The sequence below is a fragment of the Chaetura pelagica genome, unplaced genomic scaffold (assembly GCF_000747805.2).
Source record: "Chaetura pelagica isolate M959 unplaced genomic scaffold, ChaPel_1.0 scaffold123, whole genome shotgun sequence".
NCBI classification, from domain to species: domain Eukaryota; kingdom Metazoa; phylum Chordata; class Aves; order Apodiformes; family Apodidae; genus Chaetura; species Chaetura pelagica.
Window position 1 is genome coordinate 4246184 of NW_009953295.1, and position 17619 is coordinate 4263802.

The 17619-nt window shown below is 37.7% G+C and overlaps 1 protein-coding gene across 1 annotated transcript in view; it reads right to left on the minus strand.

Moving 5' to 3' along the window:
- Positions 1 to 17619, minus strand: part of CUL4A (cullin 4A) — a 41878-nt gene that overhangs the window by 17342 nt on the left and 6917 nt on the right. The window contains exons 4-10 of the mRNA XM_009997963.1: positions 15670 to 15739; positions 13870 to 13943; positions 12168 to 12330; positions 10035 to 10124; positions 8586 to 8668; positions 4963 to 5030; positions 853 to 971 (exon numbers count right to left, since the gene is read on the minus strand). Of these exons, the coding sequence (XP_009996265.1) occupies positions 853 to 971; positions 4963 to 5030; positions 8586 to 8668; positions 10035 to 10124; positions 12168 to 12330; positions 13870 to 13943; positions 15670 to 15739 (667 nt within the window). The remainder of the gene's footprint in view (positions 1 to 852; positions 972 to 4962; positions 5031 to 8585; positions 8669 to 10034; positions 10125 to 12167; positions 12331 to 13869; positions 13944 to 15669; positions 15740 to 17619) is intronic.

The window sequence follows — 17619 nt, forward strand, 5'->3', positions numbered from 1 at the left end:
CATGGCAAGCGGTTCAGTCAGCCTAGCTGCCTATAGATCCACAGACTGCATATGGGGACACAGGACAACACATTGCAGAGCAAACTCCACCTTGATTCTGGGGACAGAAAGGAGACTATGTCCCACTGGTGATGGTGTGCATTTAGTTCTGAAGGCTGATGAACACATGGGCAATTCAGGAGAGAACTACCACATTGGGAATTATCAACTCTGGAGGAAAGTACCTTCTGTGAAGCTTTCCCACTTCCATCTTGCAAGACCACTAGAGTGAAAGTTCTCTGGGGCAGCATAGTACATGCAAAGTGTACCTTGCAAAACAAATCTGAAATCTAAATCACACCTAAATACGACTTTGATGATGGATTATCTTCAAGAGGAGTATTCCACTGAGATTAGCTTAAACACTCATCACCATTCATGTAGGTTGGTTACATCTAGCCCTACTAACCTGCAGTAGAATAGCTACATTCTGATGTTCCACTGATTTTGCAGATATGTAAACACTTCAGTGTATTTGTAGCAAAACACAACAGGTATTACAATCCAACATACTCTAAACACACGTGCATGTGGTTCTATTTAGAAGCAAACCAATCCAAAATAACTTCTTGTATAACACTTGAACCTACAAGGAAAGTAATTTCCAAGTAGATGTTTAAAACAAAAACTTAGGTGTTGCAGTTTCTCAACAAGGAGTGTTCCTAGAGAGAAAACATTAACATCTCTCCCTCCCCATATCTGCTTCAAACAGAATTTTGATGCATACACCTACATATTATTCTTGGTTTTGATAGAAAAACAAAAACAAAAAACTGCATAAATTTTGACATTAGTAGGAGATCTTTGACATACCTTGATGTATTCACTCCAGTGTTGCAAAAGGATCTGCTGCCCACCTTTTACCCGGCTGAACAGCTGGTATGTCTGAGTCAAATCTGATATTCTATTTTCATCAAGCAGGTTATCAAGTCCTAATAAAATAAAATTAAAAGAAAGATTACATTTGAATACAGCTACATAAATACTGCAGAAATATATTAGAAAGATCTCTATGAAATACACCAAAACAGATGACCCTCCAGTGTTCCTAAAAATATGAAATTTTTACATTTCTGAAAGCAAGTGATATGCTCAGGGTTAACACATCCCCTTGATTAAACTGGCTGACATGATTTATGGAATAATATTTTTTTATTATTTCAATTAAGTACATTCCTAACAAAGTGTTGACCGTAAGCTTGTTGCTTGATTCGAAGGGTACAGGTTTATCAAGAGATATCATAAAACCTCTAGAGAATGTCAGAAAACTGTAAGCTATGTAAACTGCCCCAGTAAAGACAAATACTTTGCAAGATTTTTTACTGTGAGGTGTTGTGAGCCATGCTTTTAGATTAAGAATGTGCACTTATACCAATGGAGTAACACAGGACTACAAATTCCTTCCAAGCAACTTTTGCCTTTGTCAACTCACCCTACATGAGAGACCAGGCCCTGGACAATTAATGGAAAAGTGAAGCTCAAGGCAAAACATGAAGCATAACAACATCGTAATTACTGGGTAAGAGAGTGGCTGGATGGCTGCACCCAGAGAGTTGTGGTCAATGGCTCCATGTCCCAATGGAGGCAGGTGATGAGTGGTGTCCCTCAGGGGTCAGTATTGGGACCAGTGCTCTTTAACTTCTTTGTTGGAGACATGGACAGTGGGATCAAGTGTATCCTCAGCAAGTTTGCTGATGATACCAAGCTGTGTGGTGTGGTTGACACTCTAGAGGGAAGGGACACCATCCAGAGGGACCTTGACAGGCTGGAGAGGGGGGGCCAGTGCCAACTTCATGAAGTTCAACAAGGCCAAGGGCAAGGTCCTACACCTGGGTGGACACAACCCCAGGCACAAATACAGGCTGGGGGGAGAACGGCTGGAGAGCAGCCCTGAGGAGATGGACCTGGGGGTGGTGGTAGATGAGAAGCTCAACATGAGCCACCAGTGTGCACTGGAGCCCAGAGAGCCAATCATGTTCTGGGATGTATCAAAAGAGGCATAGCCAGCAGGGCCAGGGAGGTGCCTGTCTGCTCTGCTCAGACCCCACCTGGAATACTGCCCACAGCTCTGGAGCCCTCAGCACAGGAAAGTCATGGAGCTGTTGGAGAGGGTCCAGAGAAGGGCCATGAAGATGACCAAAGGCCTGGAGCACCTCTGCTATGAAGACAGGATGAGAGAGCTGGGGCTGTTCAGCTGAGAGAAGAGAAGGCTCTAGGGAGACCTTAATAGCAGCCTTCTAGTACCTAAAGGGAGCCTACACGAAAGCTGAGGAGGGGCTTTTCACCAGAGAGGGCAGTGATAGGACAAGGGTAACTCTTTTAAGCTGAAAGAGGGCAGATTTAGGTTAAATATGAGGCAGAAATTCTTCACCATAAGGGTAGTAAGGCACTGGAATAGGTTGCTCAAGGAGGTTGTGGCTGCCCCCTCCCTGGAGGTGTTCAAGGCCAGGTTGGATGAGGCTTGTGCAGCCTGGTCTAGTGTGAGGTGTCCCTGCTCATAGCAGGGAGGTTGGAACCTGATGATCTTTAAGGTGCCTTCCAACCTTAACCATTCTATGATACATACACATTTTTACATTTGAGAATATTATTAATATAGTCCCAGTGTCATCAGAGATACATTGTCTGGTGTTGGTGACAGATGCTGTTGTCATATGGGAGGGTAGCATCAAAGACTTAGCATTTTCTAAAATCCAGAAAGTTTGATTTTACACAAGTTGACAACTCATATCAGCATAGCTGGCTGTGTAGAACCATCCTACTTCACAAAACAGACTTAATTAATTCCAATTTTTAAATGGCATTAGGTAACAATAAGTTTAACCTTCTGTCTTTCTCTATCATGTGAGCTGTGCAACTTAATTATTTTGTCACATACTTGGAAAATGAAAAAGATATACAGGAAAGCCCTCCCAGACAAGGCTTCACACAACTTCCAGAAAGTAACTGCCAGAGTCTTGGAAAATGTTATTATACTCACAGTGGAAAAAAACCACCAATATCTAGTCAATGGGGGTTCACAGAATTATAGGGGTTGGAAGGGACCTCTGCAGATCACCAAGTCAAACCCCCCTGCTGCAGCAGGAACACCTAGGACAAATCACTCAGGAAGGCATCCAGCCAGGTCTTGAAAGTCTCCAGAGAAGGAGACTCCACAACCTCTCTGGGCAGCCTGTTCCAGTGCTCTGTCACCCTCACAGTAAAGAAGTTCTTCCTCATGTTGAGGTGGAACTTCCTGTGTTGTAACTTGGTGCCATTTCCCCTTGTCCTATCATAGGGCACCACTGGAAAGAAACTGGCCCATTCTTGACACCCACCCTTCAGATATTTACATACATTAACTAGGCCCCGCTCAACCTTATCTTCTCTAGACTGAACAGCTCCAGGTCTCTCAGCCTCTCCTCATATGACAGATGTTCCAGTCCCTAATCATCCGTGTAGCCCTCCACTGGACTCTTTCCACCATATCCCTGTCCCTCTTGAACTGGGGAGCCCAGAACTGGACACAATGCTCCAGATGTGATCTTACTAGGGCAGAATAGAGGGGTCCCTTGACCTACTAGCCACACTGTTCTTAATACATCCCAAGTTACCATTGGCTCTCTTAAAAAGAACGCAGAAAGTTATGTCAGTCAAGTGTTGCTAGACTTATTTTTTTTTCCACTTTTAAGAGCAGACATAGAACGCAAAAGCTGATCAAACAATACTAGAGTCCTAAAATGTAGTAAATATAAAAATGTGCAGTTCTCTCCATATTTACATGCACTGTGCATCTACATTATAAACAAAAAAATAGTTCAGATTAAAAAAAGAACAGGCATTTTCTGGTCAAGCCAACTGATAAACATGTTACTGTAAAAGTTACTTTAAAACAATATTTGAATTAAAGAGCAAGCAAAATTTACATATATCAACAAAAACATTATTACCCCTTCCTTCTGTTTATGATCAGCTTAAGAATAACTCAACTGGAGTGACAACACTTATTTTTATAAATTTATTGAAAACAGTGAAATAACCTATTCCCAGAGTAATTCAGAGAAAACTGTGAGCATATATATATTTTTAACAAGGGGACAACAAAAGAAAAGAAGGTGGTATGTATAACCCAAAAGTATTAACAAACATGGACATGATGGCTCTCAAAGGTATGAAAGAGGTAGGGAAATGTATTTTGCAGAAGTAAAGGAAATATACATATATGGATAATTTGCTAGAAGATCTAAGACTTAAAAAGATGTCTAGTGCAAGAAAAGAAAAGGATCATTTAAAGTATTAAAAGATCAAGGAATACTGACCAAATACAGAAGCTTAGTGAAAAAGAGAAAGATTAAAAGTTAGGAGAAACAAGGAGATGGTGACTTGAAGACGCCGATGCCTGAATAACGACTTCTTAGGAAGACTGCAATATCCTAAATTGCCAGACAAAAGGTGGCAATTTTTGTCATGTATTTTGCCCAAAACATGGACAAAAGCATATGAAAGGGCATTGCCTTGGAATGCTGTCAGTTCCAGGAACTCATGATTCTTGAACTATACAATCACAAGAATACATGAAGCTGTTACCTTTGGGCTGTGTGATTATCACAGGAAAAAGGGCAGGACAGCAGCTGCAGTTCTCATTTACAAGTTTATATAATTCTATGAAATCAGCAGTTCCAAAGGTTTAATTTCTAAATCCACTACTGCAAGTCAGAGATTTAGGGGGTTTAGCAACCCATAAAAATATGGAATTATATTTGTTTCCACATACACAAGTTACTTGTCACAGTAGGTGTAACAGTCATGTGGTTGGCTTTCTCTATCTGTGGAATTTTTTCCGTGGCTAATATACCTCCTTAAATAAAAGCTGTGGAGTCTATGGTTATTGCAGAGTGTGATAATCTGTTGCTTATCAGAGACTACATAATTTCCAAAAAATACCTTTTTGCAAAATAGCTGATAAGTGTTCTCCTAGTAGCTGTTTCTCCACACAAGCGATCAGTGGTTTCCTAAAAAAGGCAAGAAAAGTATATTAGAAATATTAGAGTGTAAGGGAATTGTCTCCTGTTAGTATATTTGTGAATAACTCACATAATACAAAAAAAAATAATAAATCAGTTTTCTACTTAAAACAGAGGCTGCAAATTAAGACAAAAATGTCGTATGCGATATAAGTCAAGAAATAAGAGTGTACAATGTAAGCAATTAAAGACAAGATTCAGTCTGAATACTAAAAAAGAAGATATTACACAGTAGAAGAGAGAAGCTTAGATACCAATAATCAGTACAAACAAGTTTTGGAAAAAAAAAGTAAAATTGACATTTTCTTGGAAACAAACAAGTCAACAAACACAACAAAATCCTCCAAAGGTTCGAACTCCAAAACAGCACAATACATGCTGGTTATGTACAAAACTCATGATCTTTCATCCAGTTGAATTATGCACATACATAAGCATAAATTGAGCTAGAACCACACAACTCAAATTTGCAAAACATTTTAACTTTGTCCTTGAATTTTCCCTACTTTTTTCTGTTCCTGAAATATTTGATCCATTTGCTTTAGACAGGATTTTAAAATAATAGGTTTTGCTTTCTATCCTTAACAGTGTATAAGAAGAAAGAAATGTTTGAAGTTCAAAGTGGTAACTAATTCCAACATTTAAACTTCTTCCACTATTTACCATAAGACAACAAAAGACCAACCATTTCTTACTCTGTTAAATTTTATAAAAGTGGTTCTCAAATCATTAGGTGTTTCAGAAGAGAAGTGATTGACTCTGATGGAAGCCATTTTACTTCCACTTTGTATCCCCACATTTGTTAAAGCACCACCTTACTTCAAATACCTCACCAATGATTTGCCTGACCTTCCATACAACATACAGTTCTAGTCCCTTCATCTCAAAAGATTAGAATTTGAAAAGGTTCAGAGAAAGGAACAAGGATGATCAAAGTATGAAGCAGCAGCTATGAGACAAATAATTGCATGTGTAAGGGCTCTTCTTTCCAGGAGAGATGACTTGGCAAGTATACAATTCATTGACAGGCAGGGAAAAGGTGGTAGGGAACTGACTGATCCCTTTCTCTTCCAATGCAAGAGCTGGTGTGATGGCATTAGGGTGATACTGGTGGTCATGGGATGATGGTATTTGGAGCCAGACTTAAAGGAAAAAGAGATTATTTATGATGTGGTGGCTATTGCACTAATGGAATGCTTTGCCAAAGGCTGGTACAGATGCAAAAGCCTATATGAAGCCTAGTGACACAGTACAAGTATTTGAAAGAGATCCATTGAATAACACTATACAGACAAATCACATCAGGTTCAGAAAATATCCTGCACCGAAAACAGGCAGATACTAGGAAAGCATCAGGGCATCCCATACACTTCTCTACCTTGAGTAGTCATAAGCAAACATCAAATACCAGTTAGACACACCCTTGCTCTTAAACATACAGTAATTTTTATGGTTATTCCACAGTCCCTGAAAAGTCCAGCTACTGCTATCTACAGATGCTGACTGTCTCCAGCAGCAGAAGGACTAAAGGTTGTATAAAAAAAATCCTTTGACCTAGAAGACCTATTCTGCCTACAGGGGAAATAAGGGCAATTTGACTGCTTGAGACTGAGAGGCAGAGTAGTATTTCATAGAATCATCATAGAACCACAGAATGCTTTGGGTTCGAAGGGACCTTAAAGATCATCTAGTTCCAACCCCCCTGCATGGGCAGGGACATCTCCCACCAGACCCGGTTGCCCAAAGCCCCATGCAGCCTGACTCTGACATAGGAAGCCTGTGCCAGTGTCTCACCACCCACACACTAAAGAATTTCTTCCTAATGTCTAGTCTAAATCTCCCCTCATCCAGTTTAAACTCTTACCCCTTGTCCTATTGCTACATACCCTTGTAAAAAGCCCCTCCCCAGCTTTTCTGTAGCCCCTTCAGGTACTGAAAGGCTGCCCTAAGGTCTCCCTGGAAGCTTCTCTACTCTAGGCTGAGCAACCCCAACTCTCCCAGCCTGTCTTCACAGGAGAGGTACTCCAACCCTCAGAACATCTTTCTGGCCTCTTCTATTTCCTAACAAGCAGACAGAATGAATAAATACCTTGACTGCTAGCTGATGAGTGAGCTGGAAGGTACCTTCTTGCATGGCCTCAAAGTCATCTAGCTCATGCATCTCCTAACCAACCAGGAGAAATGCTTATTCTGCTCAGCTGTCCAGAAAGAGGCATGTACTTATGAGCTGAATAAACCCCTCTATGGGCTGCAACACGACACACTCCATGTGTTGCATAAATCTGGTTTGAAATATTTTGAATGTTTCCCATGATGATTTTGTCCTGGAAGAATAATTTCCATCTCAAGATCAGACCTAACAACTAAATTTAACATTTTTCTGCTCTTTTCATGCACACCTGGAGAGACAGCATGACCCAAAACAACTCCAGGGCACTATTTTTAAGAGCTACTGTTTTCTAAGGCAAAGAACAAAAACTAGTGCAAAGCTTTGTAAAAGTAGGTTTCTAAGCCTTTAACTAAGGACTAGATTCAAAGCAAGGACCTGATTTACATCTAGACACAGTAAAAATATATCAACCTATTTTTTTAAATGTAAATAAATATATTTATATGCCTTGATTTTATATAGAGAAATAGTTCCATATAGTTTAGTGTGACAGATTTTGCCTGAAAAAGCTAGTCACCCTTCAAACGGCATCTATAGAAAAAAGATTCAAGTTCAAATCTGTATCATGATATGTAAGGCATGCACAAGTGTGTATATAAAGAAAATAGTAAGTTAAAATAATTTTTATTCAGTTATTCTTCTAACACTTAATTAAGTGCCAATACATCATCTAAAAATGAAAAATTTAGAAAAAAAGTTACACTCTTCATTAACTGTTACGTGCTTTTTTAATAAAAATGGAACAACTTAGTGCAGGATGAATTATATATGTATCTATAGCATGTTGTTGACTCTGCAGTACTTCCTGAATGCACATTCTTTCTCCAGCCAAACACACACTATTGCTCAACACCTGACTGAAAAAAGGACAAGCTACCTTGCACAATACATTGGCAACAGCTGCACCAAGTTCATGTATCATAAATTGATATCCTAAACTGCTCGTAAATGTCATCCATGGCCTGTATTTTTGCCATAATTTATTTCTTTTTTTTTGCTTAATGAATATTTATTTCCCTTAAGTGATCCATAGTTAATTTTACTATCAGCAGATGAACAGTTAAAATCATCTACTATTTCAATAATGCAAGTTTGAGTTATTATATAATGCTTTGTTAACTCTAATTTACACTAATAAATTTCTCTGGATAAATGTCTCCCCTTTTACTAAGAGTATCTTCTGATCTCAAAGCAAACCATTTTGCTGAAAACAAAAGCCTTAAAAATCTCAAGCTGTATCACAAGTGCTATCAACAAGATAATATCTGTAAGATAATATGAAAATAATCCCTGTCTCTCTACAATAATGCATAATTACATAGTTGTATGATAGATGCTTGACTTACGTGAAGAATGACAACATTTGTACTCACTGTGTGCTGTGGTCTAAATATGTTATTACTCTGTCCCCTTCTTCTTCCAAACGTTTATTAACATGGTGGAGATATTCTGGAACCTAGGGAAAAAAGAGAATGCCAAGTTCAACTTCAGAGTATGAAAGGCAAATAATCTTGTTCCATTACAATGATTTAAACTGCAATTTTAAAAAGAGTGCAAATTGGAAAGGACTATTCCACCAGTATGTTGTTACATAATACATAATCTGTATTTTTATTAAACAATGTTACTTCATCTTAGAAGTATTATAATCACAACTGACAGAAAGGAACAGAAAAAGAGATATCTGAGAATTTTTCAGAGGAATTTATTCTCACTATCCTACTGAGGTAGGCTAGCCTTTCAAATGTCACGCAGCAGATTTTCAGCTGGTGTGAAAGGTATAGTTCTCTTACTTCAATGGCAGTTTCTCCAGTGGAGTCTCTGTCCCTATGGAGAACTGGCATATTTATCATATGTTATGACACAGGTGTGAAACTCCAGTGTCAATGACTAAAACATTGATGCATACACGTATATACACACGTGTATGCACTAACATGTACATATATGCTTACTTGTGTATGCACTATGTGCATATGCATTAAAATGTACATGTATACACTGTGGGCCCTAGGGTCTTATTCCTTTTGTGTTTTTCCACAGCTTTCTATTAAGCATATCAAAGCAGTTAAGACTCTTTATTTCGACACCTCTGTTGAACCTTTTCATCTCACAGTGGAATGCCAGGGAATGAGGCTGAGCAGAGCGGGATTAGACACAAGGATTCACCTCAGTGCAACGTAAATAGATGTTTTCAAAATGTTTGTAGAGACTCAGTGTTAAAATAGAATTACTAAAGGCAGCCTTCTGTATTTTAGACCACCAAGAAACATGTCTTTTTATATAAATTTTCAGAGGTAACAACATTTGTGAGCTGCACACTGCAGAGCATCATTTTACCTCGAGGAACAGAAAATAAAAATGCCTTAAGTCTATTTAACTAATAAGGAAAAGAAACAAAACAGCAAAATACATGCAACAAAACAGTAAAAAAAGTAAGCTGTTTATTTAGGTATGAACCACATAGTAAAATTAATGCCAGTAGATATATTTTAGAGCTTTTGGGCAAAGATAATGCTAATGGTAAACCTTAAAGCTTTATGGGGAAATAGCTTTCTGGTAGTGTGATTTCAGCTACCCCAAATGCCACTGGATTTCTCCACCCTTAATTACACATGCCAAGCACCAAGGCAAGATGGCGTCTGCTCTTCCTTTTGCTACAATACTGTGGTTCACAACAAAACACCTGAGTGTGTAATGTGTACCTGGGTAGTAGGGAATTTCATTGAACATTAATACACCATGGCACTACTAGAACTTCTCATGTAATTCCAGAGCACATAAAACTAACATAAAAACAATTGTCTACCGCATGCACCTACCTCTCTTTCTTGCATTAATCTTTGGCCTTCTGCAGCATATAAGCAATTTGTCTCTTCCAGAAACCTCTGTTCAAATGATTCCTTGTATACCTGCTCAAGAAATTAATTAAGTAACATTAAGCTTGTGAAGCAAAGGTAGGATGTTTTGGTTGTCAGGCATAGTAAAATCTCAAGAAGGCACACAGTTACAAGTATCAAAGTATCACTACATTAACACAGAAGTTCTGCTTGTCCAGTGCTTTTAGAAAGACTAAGATCAGAGCCAAACTCCCAGCAATAGCATGTTCTGGTCATCAGTACTCAAACTGTTTAAATTGACAGGCTTCTTTTCAAGGCACACAGCCCAACACCTGCACCCAACATCACAGAACGGCAGTGACATCCGATCCACCAGAGCTCGAGATTACCACTGGTATTTCTGTGGCAAAAAAAAAATTAATATACCTCCAACTAGTGAAATATTGGCACAAACCAGGTAATTCCTATCAGTAAAATAATATGCTCAGTAACACATCTTCAGATCTGCCAGGTTCTTCTCAGTGGCCCAGGAAAAATGAATTAAAACAGATAAGGTGAACTCTCTTTCTCCAGGGAAGGAATATGGAGTGTAAAAAAGAGCACCAACAATAATCACAGGTATCAAAAAATTTCTGCATAATGATTCAGTAGAGAAAGGAGCTAAGTTAGAAAGGACAACTATAAAAAATAGTTAGGAGAAGGTAGGTAGGGAATAACATGTAAACAGGGGGACAGTTAGTGAAAGATTCCTTGAGTGTGGTGGAAGAAGAAAATATTTCTTCCAACATACAGCAGAGCTGTAAAACTCATTAAATTTTAACAGTTTTTTTTTTTTTCTTTTAAGGTCTTGTAAAAGCTTGATTTTTTTTCAATGCAAACATAAATACAAAACCTTTGGTTTGACAGGCATTCAGAGCATAATAGTTCACTAACAGCATCACAAGTAGACTTCACTCATTGTTTCAGCCTTCTCCTTACAGTAGCTCCATGTTGAAAAAAATCAAATGCTAGATTTCATGTCTTACCGTCCTTTCCTTCAGGATAACATGAAAAACACTAACATAACAGAATATGGAACTATTCTCTGTATAAAACGGGTAAAGCACCACAACAGGAAACAGTTCAAGAACAGGATTTATGCAAGCAAGAATCAACTTTCATTAGCTGGGCTTCAATTGCATAATTGTAAAAAAATCAGGAATAAGTAGAAGATTGTTTTCAGATTAAATATAAAATTTCCTTATTTAAATGTATCTTTCTTCAGAAGCTAACTTCTTTTAAAAGAGGGAGAAGTAGAGATCCCGGCCTATAATTACAGGATTATGAGCACATCTCTATCCCAGTGAAGTGACAGATATTAGAAAAGATCAGAGTAGATTAGTTTCCCTAGTGAAAAAAAGAAAACTACACTTTTGAGCCAATCAAGGAGAATGCAGACTTATATCATATTCTGTAAAAAAGGATACATTAAAGGGCAATGTTTATCTTTAGTTAGCAGAGCACTTTGCTAAAAAATAATAAATGTTAAAAAGTCAACACCTAGAATAAAACTGATGCAGTTAGAGAAACCTGGCAAATAACAATAGGGAAAAAAAAGCAGGAAAAGGCACACAGATCAGATCCACACCTCCAGGTTATGCGATCTGAAAAGATCATTGACAGAAGTTTGCCTTCTCTCTCAAACAGAATAATTAGTTATTAGTTTTTTCTGGTACACCAGAAAAAGTTAGAGATGGAAGACAGAGGGTTAACATGAAAAGCAGAAAACAAATAAGCTGCCTGACCAAAAAACCTGTTTTATGCAGTCTTCCTTGTTCAACTCTTTTTAAGACCTTCAGTTGGTTTCATTACACTGTAAACCACAGCCAAAAAATCACACATACTAAAAAACTTGCAAACCTACTATTTAAGATTCTGCAGGTCACTGTGTCAGCTAAGAAAAACAGGCAGAGGTCTCATTTACAAAGAGGAAGATTGTGCATCAAGTAAAGGCAACTGTCTCAGTCTACTAGCTAGATTTTTAAGCACATTCATTAGAAGAATAAAAAATTCTGTACAACAAAGGAATTAGAAGTCCAAACATAGTCTTTATCAGTAGAGTTTGCTGTATTTCACCTGCAGATCAGACAGCATGCTCAACAAGCTCCGCAGCAAACTTCTGTCCACGGCTTCACCATTCCTTTCTCGTTCAATCAGCAGGAGGATTCCATCAATGGTCTTGTTTTGAACTTGCTTGTCACTAATCACATGATTTCTAAATAACTCTAGCCCCATATCCCTGTGTGAATATTGAAAATCAATAATCATATTGGTGATTCTTTTCAAAAGTCTGTATCTTAGTTTGAGAAAAGTATATTAATAAGAAATATATATGGTAGACTCACATTATACAGAGAAGGAATGTATCAATGGTGTGTATACTCTTTTTGATGTTTCCACTAAGAAAACTGTAACAAGAATTATCATAAAAATACCAGGCCACATGCTACCAGATGCATACACTTCATCTGAGTACTATGACCACCCTGTACATATTTTGCATAACAGAAATAATGTTAAGAAAATTACTATAATAAAAATTTAAAAAATCTGAATATACACCTTAACATAAGATTAAATCAATCTATGTGTAATCCTTAAAATTTGTTTGAAATCATGAATCTGGTATGTGGTCAGGACCCCACGATCACCTCCATGAGATTCTTGTTTCATATCAAGATGATAAGGAATGGTCCCTCTATGCCATGAAGAAGGCAACTGTTAAATGTTGTTTTGGCCAAGGAAAACAGAGAAAAAATTAGATAAAACTTGTTATCTCCAACATCTTCACAAGCATGAGGATTTCAGTAAAGAGTTTCCCCAGTATGAGAATAAAAGACACAAAATATCAACAGACCTATTGAATGACATTCAGTGAAGGGAAACTCAGCAGAAAGAGTTGTAGGAAAATTACTGCAGAGGTTGTGAAGAAAGACATCCACAGGATGAGTATGGATGCCAGGCTCCTCAGACAGCCTGAGGTACTCCTGAGAGCACACAGGCCAGCCAGACAGGGAAAAGGCATGCTCTTATTTCAGTACTTTACATCTTTTTATTTGCTTTAGACAGGGTACTGATACCAGTAAATGTTCAGCAAAGCCTGGGTTTGTTTTCTCAGACTATGGTATAAAATGCCCCTCAATAGGGATGGTGAAATTCTCAATGCCTAAACTCATGACTGCAGTGTGCTTGAAGTACTGCAGCATCTAGGGGGGCTGAGGAGATGGCTTTCATCTCCACACCCTGAGCTATGGGTCTTGATTTTCAAGAGGCCAGTGCTGGAAAGATGATCTGTACCTTGTCAGTGTAACTGATTTCAAAAGAAAAAAAAAAAATAATAATCATAACTGAATTCAAAAGAAAAAAAAATAATTCAATTTTGTCCAAACCAGGAGCACCTAAAGCAATGCTGTGCTCAGGGTTAAGATGCAGAGGCAGCAGCCTGAGGAGGTTCTTCATACAGCCAGCCTCACCCAGGCTGTGACAACCACACCTATATAAATACATATACATACATACATATATATATAAATATAAGTATATATAAATATATAAACATAAAGACTTTTTTTCTTCCACCCTCACTTTACAAGAAGTATTCCTGGGGAAGAAGAATATAACATATGCATATGCTGACAAAGGTATTGGCATAAATTAAAACAAAATTTTAGAGACCTGTTACACAGATCAAAGATAATGGGAAAATTTTTCAAGCTTTACAAATACAATTGCTTATTCCAACTCTGACGATTTGAGGAATACTTACATGGATACCTACCATATAGAAGGAAGCATTGAATTTTGAAGTACATATGTACGATCCAAAAATAAGAAAATGCTTCTGATCATTATCTGAAAATATATAAAGGAAATATTTTTCTCTTCACCAGCATGTGGCATTTCAATTACAAATCACTTTCTGAAAAACTACATCATATAGACATGCACCTTAATTGCTGATGCATGTATTTTCAACTTTTGTGGTGACTTTTACAGCCACTGGTATGTAATTTTTTTATGTTAATACTATTACTAAATGGTATTACCACATATATCCAAAATAGTTTTCAAATTCATAAACATTATTAGCCTGTTATGAGTTTTAGTGCTACTGAGATACATAAGCCATTCAAGCAGTATCTCTAAGACACTCAGTAAACACCCTGAAATAGCATGCTGCCATGGTTTTTGCTTTTTAAAAAAAAGATTTAAGCAGAGACAGCAATAAACTGTGCAACTAATCTTTTAATAATAGAAGCTAGCTGCCATATTTAATGAGAAAAATAGAGATACATTACTTCTAACAAGGGAAAAAAGTATAACAACATAGTCTCCCAATTTTTAATTAAAAAAGAAATACAGGGAGGTGGGTCTTTAGCTTGTGACTCTTTCATATTCAAAATCCATTTTAACTTTGCTCATAAAAAGGCCACTTAGCTTTCAGATTAGTATAACTCAGGATGTCAATAACTAACTCACTCCCAGGCCAGCTACAGAGATTTCTGTCCCCAGCTGTCCACCTAGTCGTTCCCTAAAAGGTTTCACTGCTTCTGAAGGAATTCCCAAGCTGACAATTTCTGGCCAAGGGTTTTAAAATAAAACCACAGTGAGCCTGATTTTTTCCTCTTTTTCCACAATTGCTAACTCAGCACATGGGCAAGAAAGCCACTTGCTACAGGTTGTAGCTTTGAGGAGGGGGAAAAGAAAACCTCTCAAAAGTAAAGAGAACAGAGTTCACTTTTTGTAAAACCTTTTTATAAAATCAGAGGTCCAGTTTCATTACATTTTCAAGGCAATAAACTTAGAATCTATTTTCATCAGTTTGTTGAATTTGTTTTGAATAGTTTCCATAAAGCTTTCCATTTTTATTTCAGATAAACACATACCTGTGACCATCCCCCACAGGGGAGAGGGGTAGATTCAAGGAATGAAAACAGAAATTCAACCATTGAGGCATCTGTAGCCAAAGGTACATGATAATGCAATGAAAACTCATTGTGAAATGCTGGTTTAGAATTAGAACACAGCATTCAACTTAAAGGGACAATTAATATGGAATGTCTTTTAGAGAGGATTTTTTTCTGTAACATAATTTATCATGGAGGTAGAGAACACAAAGGGCAGAAAGAGAAAGAGCTTCACTTATTTAACCTTCCTGTTCTTAGCCCTGTAGTCAGTATAACCATCTCTGCCTTGCAAAAAACAACAAATAAACAACAAAAAAAAAGCTTTCAGAGCTGTCTAAAAGCAAAGATTGTGTATTTTCCAATTACTTAAAATTACAAACAGCAAACAATTTCAGCATATCTTAGTTAAGCTTTTCTTTCCACCCATAGAAAGCAGGTGTCAATATACTTCTGAGTGATACTCAAACTTCACATGAAACCTAAGAAAGTTAGCCAACCACGCAGCAGAACACGAAACAACAAAACCATCCTCAGCTATGAAAGGGCAAAGTGAAAAGGTGTGGTGAAACTTGGAGGAGGTGCAAAGCAGTACCAAGTTAAAACCATGAAAACTCCTTTTTGCCATTCTTCACATCTCAAGGATATATATTTTGAACAAACATTCAACTTACCATTTGTCTGCAATGATCTTGCCAGCATTTATTTATCTTCTTTAAAAATAAAAGACTATCCAGAGAATCTGTACAGCACCTATTAAGGAAAACTAGCTTGCTGGTATCTTTTGAGGCCAGGTTCTGAAGATGATCTTTGCCAGCCATTAAGCAAAGCAGCTCCATGAATATTCCAACGTTACTGGGACTACTCAGGGATAAACAGTTAATTGCAGAGCTCCTGCCCAGCAGAGGGGCTGGCACCTCTCCAAAAGGCCTCTCCGTGTTTTCAAGGAATAACACTCACTGCTCTTCAGCAATACCATCTAGTGGCTGTACGGTATAATTTTGATACAGATTAAAAAAAGAAATCCCACCAGGGACAAAAACAACCTTGTCACAAACTGAGGTGAGAGGGACAGGTTTATTTTGTTTGTTTAATGAGTTTACACTGTGCACAACAGAGTGACCCTAATCTCTTAAAAGCACTTACAGTTCTAAATAATCCTCAACAAATCCAAATACTGCTCATTTCATATACATCTCCAGGTCTCCCTAAATAAACTATGAGTTTTCTTCGTTACACAACAGATTTGACTTTTATGAATAACAGAATTCTAATGTATCATGAGTAAATCCAAATGTGGCTTTACCTTCCTTTCCTGCACAGAATCATCTCCAGCTCCTTCTGGCCAAATCTGATTAATCTGATCTTATGCCCTTGGGATAAAAAGCAGTATACCTGTAAAATATAAAATTCTCAACTCTCCAAAAGACCATTTCTGTCAGAGGTGGGGAGTGAGCAAAGTTTTAAAACAGCTGTTGTAAAACATCTCTTTAGATGATCATCTTAAATCTGGAAAGCCTGGAATGCAAAAAGTAGTTGACTACTGCTTTAAAGCAGTCTGTAAGATTTGTTTTTTAGAGATGAGTTATGTTTAAGAGACTACTGTGCTGACTAATACACTTTTTAGATCGATGTGATTTTAAATGCATCAAAGTAAATTTAATGAAAAAATCAGCTGCCATATAAAAAGTGAATTCACAATGCTGATTTGCATACCATTTCTTGCTACGTAGAAACCAGACTCCTTAACTATGACTCAAATAACCCAAAAACAAAACCATGTTGAGACTTAGCTAGATAACAGGGAATAACAAACTAAACACACACTTCTTTATGAGTGTAGGCACTTACCTGGGAAATGCAGTGAACTGAGAAACTGAGTCACAATCCAAAGTACATTTAGGGCATTCACCTGGAAAGAAGGTTCTTTCTGTTTTAACATACTATTTTCATAGTATCATGGAATGGTCTGGGTTGGAAGGGATCTTAAAGATCATCGAGCTCCAACCCACCTGCATGGGCAGGGACACCACCCACTAATCAGATTTTCTGCTATTAAAATACACACAAAGACCTAGGAAACACTACTAGCACCCAAAGTACTGTAGTATCTGTTCAAGTCTGCCACTCTGCAGCATCTGTTTGCAAAGTTACCCTCTGGGAACACAATAACAGCCAGGTGGGTGTAGACTGTATTTATCTACTGCCTGAGCAACTGCAACCCTATGGCTATTACACTACACCAACTACCACATAAAGAACAGGCTCTGCATGGAAAACACAACCTGATTCCGAAAACAGGGCTGGGCACACCCAAGTGTCCAGAGAAGATCTACAGGCATTTCTGAGAACAGTTCAGCCAGAAAAAAAACTTGAGACAACTAGGGAAATTTACCATAAAACGTGAAGTTATTGTGCATCCCAAGAAAGCCAAGTGATCTCCTGAACTTAGAGCTTCCTCACAAGAACCTCCCAAGGTACATGAGACACCTACTGGGCTTGTTAAATCTACTCAAATAGGTATACTTTACATTTAAGAATTCTTTTACAAAGACACTGTTCATGAAATCACCACTATTGTGGTTATTTTTTTTCTTTTTTTAAAGCATTCTTGCTGTAAGCAT